The sequence below is a fragment of the Zeus faber genome (genome assembly GCF_960531495.2).
Source record: "Zeus faber genome assembly, chromosome: 3".
NCBI lineage: Eukaryota > Metazoa > Chordata > Actinopteri > Zeiformes > Zeidae > Zeus > Zeus faber.
In genome coordinates this window covers 20,371,481-20,380,888 of record NC_137190.1, presented here as the reverse complement: position 1 = coordinate 20,380,888, position 9,408 = coordinate 20,371,481, and the positions used below count along the sequence as shown (strand labels likewise).

The following is a 9,408-nucleotide window of genomic DNA, read 5'->3' as shown; positions in this document are numbered from 1 at the left end:
ACAACACTTTTTTTTGTGTGATTGGACCACTCTGCTCTGCTCTACGCAAATTAGAGCAGGAGAAAGAAAGCGGAGAAAGAAACCGTGAATAACCGACGCCACACTCACGTCGTCAGTCGGTGGATCCCAAGCGTCACTGTGTTGAATATTGCTCCCGGCCCCAAACCCAGGACCGCGCGTCGACGTTAAATTGTTGACGGTTTGAAGTCTCGACGAAAGCGAACAGACGATCGTCCCTGGGGAAAGTGGTTTTTACGTTTTTATTTTTCACTTACTCAACCTTCGACGAGAATCGCCCGTCACCATGGAAACCTATGTTTAAATAAAAATGTTTGACTCTTTTTCGATTTGTTAATCAACGTAATGCCAATCTGATTGGAGCCGCACAATATTATTATTATTATTATTATTATTATTGGACGGACGGATAGATAGACAGATAGAAGGACGGACAGATAGACAGACAGACAGACAGACAGACAGACAGACAGACAGACAGATAGATAGATAGATAGACAGATAGACAGATAGATAGATAGATAGATAGATAGCTAGACAGACAGATAGATAGACAGATGGATAGATAGATAGATAGATAGATAGATAGATAGATAGATAGCTAGACAGACAGATAGATAGACAGATGGATAGATAGATAGATAGATAGATAGACAGATAGATAGATAGAGAGATAGATAGACAGACAGACATAGATAGATAGATAGATAGATAGATAGATAGACAGACAGATAGATAGATAGATAGATAGATAGATAGATAGATAGATAGATAGATAGATAGACAGACAGAGAGACAGACAGATAGATAGATAGATAGATAGATAGATAGATAGATAGATAGATAGATAGATAGATAGATAGATAGATAGACAGATAGATAGATAGATAGATAGATAGACGGACAGATAGACAGACAGACAGATAGATAGATAGATAGATAGATAGACAGACAGATAGATAGATAGATAGATAGATAGACAGACAGACAGATAGACAGACAGATAGATAGATAGATAGACAGACAGATAGATAGATAGACAGACAGATAGATAGATAGATAGATAGATAGATAGATAGATAGATAGATAGATAGATAGATAGATAGATAGATAGATAGATAGATAGACAGATAGATAGATAGATAGATAGATAGATAGATAGATAGATAGATAGATAGATAGATAGATCGATAGATAGATAGATAGATAGATAGATAGATAGATAGATAGATAGATAGATAGATAGATAGATAGATAGATAGATAGATAGATAGATAGACAGATAGATAGAGAGATAGATAGATAGACAGACGGACAGAGTTTGAAAGTTCAAAAATGTTAACGTTCCTGCAGCCCTCCTCCGCGCCGCCGCTAGATGGCGGCACTGTGAGCACAGTGACTCAGTGCGAACAGCCCGAGAAACACGCGAAGGAGGAGACGACAAAGCTGCATTTCCTAAATAGGGAAAAGCCAAGAAGCGTCCACGGGCGGTTTGAAGTCGAAGTGTTTGGATCCACGGAGATCCCCGGGGAACGGGACTTGTTAGCGCTGGTTAACTGCTGGTTACCAAGCTCCGTTCGCCGCGGGGGACCATTGTCACGTTCGACGACAGCTTGGTGAGTGAGGCTTCACGCTCTATGAACAGGCAGCTAACGGGCTAAGAAGCTAACTAATCAAAGGGCTCGACACGGTAAACATTCGCTGGAAAGCCGTGTAGAATATGTCGGATCGCATTCAAACCTGTGATGTGATATTATCTTGTTCACAGTTTGGGAACAACAGCTAATGTTCCAGATGGCAGTGGCGGCTAACAGCTAGGTGATCTAGAAAGGAAGCTGCTAGGAGCTTTTCGGCAACGTTGCGTTAGTAGCATTAATGTTGTGATTTGTACCAAGATCACATTTTAACAGAGGAAAGACTCATTATTCTATATATCTGCGATCAGGTGGCGAATTAGTGTGTGTGTGTGTGTGTGTGTGTGTGTGTGTGTGTGTGTGTGTGTGTGTGTGTGTGTCTAGATATCTCATATCTTCACAATAGTTTATGGCCCTTTTCAATGGATTAACCAGAGCAATTCTCAAGTAATTAGTTCACAATTAGCTTTGCGCCCCTTCTTGACTAATTCCTTGAGTCACCCTCGGCTGACACCACATCGACCGACCTAGTGCTTGTCAAAGTTTGAATCACAAACTCTATTATTACTCTATTTAACACTCTCCTTCAGTTCCGAAACTGATTCAGAACCTGAATCATTTCCCGTTATTATTTCTTTTGAATTATTGGTCACAAATGATTAGTCTGAACTACTCCAATCTATTCTCCAATAAATCTCAATACAATCCTCACACTAGTCACGGCCTCCTTCGTTCCTCCATTGGGCACACCTCCAAACTTTCTATGGAAGACAAAGTGCAATGATAAAAAAATTAAATTAAAAAAATAGCTTGAGTTGATATCTGATTTGGACGTCTCCCCCAGATTATGACCGTGGAAAGATCCAGAGCGAAGTCCCCTCTGTGCGGGTGATGGCAGCTCGCTTCCCGTCATACGACAGCGACTCCAGTGACAGTGACACCGCAGAGCAGAGCAGAGCAGAGAAGCCGCGGCAGCCGACCCCGCCAACCCCGCCAGCCCTGCAAGCATTCCAGGTGAGTACATCTGTGGACCAGGGCTCCAGGGCACAGCCGCTGTGGGTACAGCTCTCGCCGCTCGATTGCACGCGGATTAACTTTTGCTCCTGGTCTTGGTGTGAGATTGTACATTGTTGAGAAAGGCTATGTAATGTTTAACCCAGATCAGCTGCTGAAAGGAAAGTAATCGGGAGCAAGTTATGCTGTCAATTTGTCAGTGAATTGAATAATCTAATCAAGCCTGTTTTTTTGTTAGTATTGTTAATTTTAGCCATTTTATATTTGAATTGGTTTGGGTTTTTGTTCTGTCACTATTGACCGGATCATACTTTGAGTTTTTCATTAATCAACATTTTGTGCTTTATCATTAAATAATTTAGATAGGTAATTCTTGCTATTTACTAGCAATGTATCGATATATATATGTCAATATAGCCTAGTGTTTAGCTCTACATGTAATGTCTACGTTAATGGCACCTAATATCAAAACATAAACAATGTCTCCTATAGCGTAATACAGCATAGAACTTCAGATCCTCTGTATTTTTGTATGTTTGGAATAGAGTGGATAATTAGGAGGAATGTCTTTTTTTATTATTATTATTATTTTTTTTTTTTAATTAGTTTTTGCTCCATTTTTTGTGGATCCTTTTCCTATTATAGATTATTTAGGCCATAGCTATCAGCTCCCCTGATGAGTATGTTTATGAGGTTTGACTACATTGACTTCAGAAAAACATCCTGGACATTTTAACAATTGTGCATGTACTAGAACTACTGTCATGCACTTTCAAAATGGCAGTGTACACAATTACACTGCACGGGAATGAATGATGACTGGTAATTCCAGAGTTAGAAATGTTTGTTTACCTCCAAGGCTGTAGAGACTAATGGGCATGTCAATTGGGCAGTCCACTGTACAGATTCAGGCTTGTCTCGTCTGAAAATAGCAAAGCCTAAAAACATCTCATTATTTTGGGGTTGAACATGATGTAACTGATAGCCATGTATGAAACACACATTACTTGTTAACTATTTCCTCACTGTTTTGGCTTGCTAGCTGGCTAGGGTCCTCAGAGGAAAAAAATCCCTTGACACAATAAGTATTTATTGACACTGCCCATTTTTTATATTTCTTTCTTTTTTTAATATTATAAATATTGTTGACATTGATAATACTTGAATTAAAGTCTAACTTGATTGTGTATTTCGGAATCACTTTGGATATGTGAGACCCCCTATCCATCCACCAAAGCCCAATCAATTCCTCATTCTGCCAAGACTTTAACCTTGCCGCTCATCATCTGCCACAGATTTCTCGGTTGATGAATGGATCTGTTTTAATTACTTCTCAATGAATCAAAATTAAGTCAAATTTAATTATTTATTGACTAAAAGAGATTTGTCATCTCTTTACAAGCACTTCTCCTCACATATGTTTGCTGCTCAAAAGATCTGGTAGATCTGGTAATTAAATCCTCAAACCCAGATAGTCATATGTTGTAGATTTAAAGCCGGTAAGCTCTTCTCCCAAGCGCTAAATGCATCCATATGTCAAGATGACGTCACAACCTCCCAAAGATCCATGAATTACAGTCACTATATCAAGTAAAGGGAATACATTTGGTGGAATGTAAAGCACGTTCTTCGTCTTATCAGTAGCACTTAGGCCTGTGTGTCTCGAGTGGAGGCCGACCGGGGGAAGATGAACCTACATGGTGCCAGTGGGGGCTGTGACCGATCGCGTGACCGCCGTCGCTCCAGTGACCGCTCCCGGGACTCCTCGCACGAGAGGGAAGGCCAGCTCACGCCCTGCATCCGAAACGTCACCTCGCCCACCCGCCAGCACAATATTGGTGAGCACGCTGTGGAAAATCAATACTTGATTATTCGGAAAAAGCTTGACCGACATCATGTGGTAATAAAAATCTTGTAAGGACACTAAAGAAAAAAAAATAAAATTAAAATAAAGACACTACTCATATTTTTTCACTGTCTAGAATTGTTTGTGGAAAACCTCGTCCCCACGCCTTATCGATTCACTGGTCTGTTTCCAGATCGAGACGCCGGCCCGCCATCGCGGCCGGGCAGCCCTCGGCCTCAGAGGATCTCCCCCAGTGGCTCCAGCAGCAGCAGCGGCGTTGTCAGCAGCCGCAACAGCAGCTTGTCCAGCACGGAAGGCACCTTTAAGAGCCTGGCGGCCGGAGAGATGGTTTTCGTCTACGAGAACGTGAACGCGAAGGAGGGCGGCTGCGGCGCCGGCGTGGGAACCCGGAGCATCAGGACGTCGGAGAGGGTCACGCTTATCGTGGACAACACGCGCTTCGTTGTCGACCCTTCCATCTTCACCGCACAACCAAACACCATGTTGGGCAGGTAACACACACCTTCAAAGCTTTTGTAGACTGATCCTGTTTTTTTTATCATTATTTTCATTTTTTATTTTTATCAAGTTATTTCAACATAAAGCTTGAAATAAAAGCAAAATCTGCCGTCCCTCAGGATGTTTGGATCTGGACGGGAGCATAACTTCACGCGGCCCAATGAGAAGGGAGAGTATGAAGTTGCCGAAGGAATCAGCTCCACCGTGTTCCGAGCCATTCTGGTCAGTGTTCCTGTGTTGCCATGTCCGCTTTTATTTATTTTATTCCTTTTTTAATTTTTATTTATTTTTATATATTTTTTGCTGCAAATTTAATTGAACTTAATAACATTTCATTTTGAACCTCACAAAACATTATGAATAATAGGTGCTGGAAGTATTTACTATATTGCGCTAGTGTTTTGTACTGGATATGTTTTCTTTTTTTTTTTTTTTTTATAACAATATGTTTATTTAGTCCCCCCCCCCCCCCCCCCCCCCCCAACAAAAGATACAATACAACAATACAGTCAGTAGTTTTAATTTTTTTTAACTATTTACCAAAGACATAGTGATAGGATCTTACATTTAGACATGCAGTTATGTTTTTATTTTTATTTTTTGTTGTATTTTTTTTAATGTAAAGAGTGAAACGCCCCTTTTTGAAATGTCTTTGTAAATTCTGTCTAATTGGCAGGATTACTACAAATCTGGTGTAATCCGTTGCCCTGATGGAATCTCCATTCCTGAGCTGCGGGAGGCGTGTGACTATCTGTGCATATCCTTTGACTACAGCACTATCAAGTGCAGAGACCTGAGTGAGTATAAATTAGCCATTACGTTAAATACAACAGTCAAAAGAAAAATAGTTCCATTGTAAGTTGGGGTGACTGTAATTCTCTAACCATTCGTGGAAAAAGTGATAAAAAAAAAAAGTATATCCATAAATTTATCAATCATTATATCAATTTTGAAGTCAAATTCACAAGAGTTCTCAACTAAATGATTAACACAAGTACATTGGGATTGCAAATCTGTAAGGATTTCGCCGTACCTCTTAAGCATTTGATACGCAGAAGCAAACAGTTCATCTGGATTTTCTCGGACAGAACCAAAATAACTTATTGACAGCCAGAGTCGGTGTGTATGTGATGTAAGTGCATGTGTTCTTTCCTCTCGATGCGGCCCCTTTCTATTTCCGAGTTGCGCTGCGCGGCGGGGTTCACCGCCCACTCTGTGTCTAGTTCCTGCCACCGAACCAACTCCCGTCTCCTTTCGTCCGCAGGTGCCCTCATGCACGAGCTGTCAAACGATGGAGCGCGACGGCAATTTGAGTTCTACCTGGAGGAGATGGTGCTGCCGTTAATGGTGGCGAGCGCCCAGAGCGGGGAGCGAGAGTGTCACATCGTGGTGCTCACCGACGACGACGTGGTGGACTGGGACGAAGAGTACCCGCCGCAGATGGGAGAGGAGTATTCACAGAGTGAGTGCGGGGATTTATCAAATGTAACTCGCGCACCCAGCTCCACGTACCAAACAAGCGGTAATAAGCATTGGGGGAGTGTTTGTTTCACGGGAACCCTCCACTTTGTTGTTCTTTCCACAGTCATCTACAGCACAAAACTGTACAGGTTTTTCAAGTATATCGAGAACAGAGATGTCGCCAAGTCAGTGTTGAAAGAGCGGGGGCTGAAGAAGATCCGATTGGGTATTGAAGGTGAGTTGCGTCATCGTACACCAAACCCAGCCCGAAATCTCCCTTTCCCCTCTCGTAAACCAGTCCATGTGTTCGTCATGAGGAGTCATCTCAACTTGAAATGACTAGGGAAGCCATGACTAAGAACTTTATAGCTCTGAGTCACTGTAGTTCTTAAAAAAAAAAAAGTGCAATCAAACAGACTGGCAGTGTGAAAGGTTTTGCAGCACTTTTTTTTGTTTGAACAAAAGTAAAAATAACAAAAACAAAGTACCCTTCCTGAATGCTATCATCATCTCACTGTTTTCTCCTAAAGACCCATTTAATCTAAACCAACACTTTTCACACAGCAGTAGCAAAAGGACTGCGCAACTTGCCCACTTTCAAGCACTTTCTTTAGCTTGTTTCCATTTCCACTCGTGGTTTTTGATTTTGGTGTCCTTGTTCGGGGGTTCCCAAATTTTTTTTTTAAGGCAATGTCCAACTTGGAAGAGCAAGTTGGGGTGAGGAAAAGTTATCTTTACAAAAAACACCTCATCATTTGTGGAGTTGACCCCGAGGGAAGCCACATACCCACATGTAGTTTAAAAAAGTTTGAACCGTACTGAGCCATCACTGTCGTTTCTGTCGGGCAGGCTACCCCACCTACAAGGAGAAGGTGAAAAAGCGGCCGGGCGGCCGTCCAGAGGTCATCTACAACTACGTGCAGAGGCCCTTCATCCGGATGTCCTGGGAGAAGGAGGAGGGCAAGAGTCGCCACGTGGACTTTCAGTGTGTCAAGTCCAAGTCCATAACGAACCTGGCGGCGGCGGCGGCAGACATCCCCCAGGACCAGCTGGTGGTGATGCACCCCGGGCCGCAGGTGGACGAACTGGACATCCTGCCCAACCAACCAACCAACGGAAACCACTACAGCCACAACTTCAACAACGAGCCAGACCCTGACACGCCCTCGCCCGCACTCTGAGGACGCCTGCGGTCCTCCGTCAATGCCTCAGCCCCTCTCCTCCCCCTACCAGTCCCCCATCCTCCCAGCATGCTGCAGCATGGAGCGCCAGGGGCACCATAACCATATTGCCTTGACACCTCCTTTGCAGCCTTAGAGCCTCAAGAACCTGGTTGACTGTAAAAAAATAAAATAAAATAAAAATCATTAAAAAAAATAAAAATAAAAAGGAAAAAAAAATATTCATAAGTTAAAAGAGGGGCATAAGACTGGTGAAAGGATGTTATTTTTGTTTTTTAACTTGACCAAAGGAATTTATTTTTATTTGAAGTAAACACAGAAAACGGTTATTAATATTATTATTGTTATTTACAATTTACAGTGGTTAATACCTTTTTTTATTTTGATGGATTTGGCCTGTACACTCAATGTAGTGTTGCTGTCTTTTCTCCCAGAGTTTATTTTATTTGTCTTGTTTTTCTTAATCTGGGAGGCCTAACTAGTGAATGTGCTTTGGGGAACAGCAGCAGACTGGTTGCTGGCCGTGGAGTACATCTATTGCCGTCACCACTCAGTTGTGATTACCAATGCAACACGCCCACGGTGTCTTATGAATCTAGTAACGGAGCAGGTCGTCATTGGCTGAATTTGATTTTTGCCACGTTTTGCTCTTCCCGTAGACCAGATGTGGAGCAGGAGACGGGCTGTTGTAAGAATTCTTTTGTTCAAAGCTTGAAATCATTGTTTTAAAAATAAAGTTCTAAATCATTAAATAAAAAAACACATTGTTATCATGGTTCTTGTGGAATATTTGATTAGGATTTAAAAGCCCATTTTATTGAGTCACTATCTCAATATCTAAGGGCTCGTAACAAAATATTGGTGAGGTTGATTCAATCAACTCTTTTTCAACCATAGACTTACTTATCTGGTTCTGGACCTAATGGAGTTCCTTATTGACATTTGAAGAATGTGTGATGTTTCAAAGAATTTAAAGTAATACGGTAAAAGGAAGTTATTCCAAGGGCTTGGAAGAGAGTATTCCAACCAACCTTCGAGCTTTGACACGATGGTTTGTTGTTGGACGTTTGGAGGACACACAAATTCAAGAAAAATTCTCCATGTCGTGTTTTTGGACCGTGAAAAGACGTCCACACATTCTTTGTGAAAGGAATTTTGTTTCTTTCAGGACTATACCAAAAGTCGAAACCAGTGATTTTACATCCTTCCTGCCACAAGGTGGCCATACAGTACAGCAAATGAGTGTGAAATCTGTCCATATTTCAAATTTGACACTTCAAAAATTAAATTGATGCAGCCTGCATTATCCATAATAATACAATAGCAGTGGATGATATGTAATAGGGAAGGAAGTGAGACTTTATATTCTGTGTTCACTGAACATTTGTGTTGCTCAATCACGATTTGGAAGTTTATCTGAATAATTATGGAGAACGACTGGTTTGTGTGTGTGTGTGTGTGTGTGTGTACACCACTGCCTTCACTGATAATGCAGGACCCAGCGTGATTTATTAATAAATTCTCTCTAAAAAAAAAATTGGAAATCCATCAATGAATACAAAAATAAATAAAGAAATACACAATGGCAATCAATACATCAATGACTTATTGAACAATTAAGTATGCATTATTATTATTATTTCATGATTTCTTGACTCAAGTATATATTCTTACTGGTAGTGTTATAGTCTTGGTCGTAATTGTTGAAATAGGTAAAAAGTACAGGGAATCATT

General features: G+C 41.2%; 1 protein-coding gene across 2 annotated transcripts; it reads left to right on the top strand.

Moving 5' to 3' along the window:
* Positions 1-1,479: 1,479 nt before the first annotated feature.
* Positions 1,480-8,416, top strand: btbd10b (BTB (POZ) domain containing 10b). Of its 2 annotated transcripts, none has more exons than XM_079997059.1 (9): positions 1,480-1,635; positions 2,498-2,667; positions 4,312-4,505; positions 4,707-5,025; positions 5,152-5,254; positions 5,709-5,829; positions 6,297-6,494; positions 6,618-6,728; positions 7,343-8,416. In XM_079997059.1, the coding sequence occupies exons 3-9, from the start codon at positions 4,355-4,357 to the stop codon at positions 7,672-7,674; spliced, it is 1,335 nt and encodes a 444-aa protein (XP_079853185.1). In that variant the 5' UTR covers positions 1,480-1,635; positions 2,498-2,667; positions 4,312-4,354; the 3' UTR covers positions 7,675-8,416. The 2 variants fall into 2 exon arrangements, with proteins under 2 accessions (XP_079853185.1, XP_079853186.1); XM_079997060.1 differs by having other exon boundaries at positions 4,309-4,505.
* The last annotated feature ends 992 nt before the right edge of the window (positions 8,417-9,408 follow it).

What these genes read in the sequence shown, in the direction of transcription:
- btbd10b (XM_079997059.1), top strand. Translation starts at nt 4,355, where the DNA reads ATGAACCTACATGGTGCCAGTGGGGGCTGTGACCGATCGCGTGACCGC. An exon ending in CACCCGCCAGCACAATATTG is followed by an intron (nt 4,506 to 4,706) that starts GTGAGCACGCTG and finishes GTCTGTTTCCAG; the next exon opens with ATCGAGACGCCGGCCCGCCA. An exon ending in GATCCGATTGGGTATTGAAG is followed by an intron (nt 6,729 to 7,342) that starts GTGAGTTGCGTC and finishes TCTGTCGGGCAG; the next exon opens with GCTACCCCACCTACAAGGAG.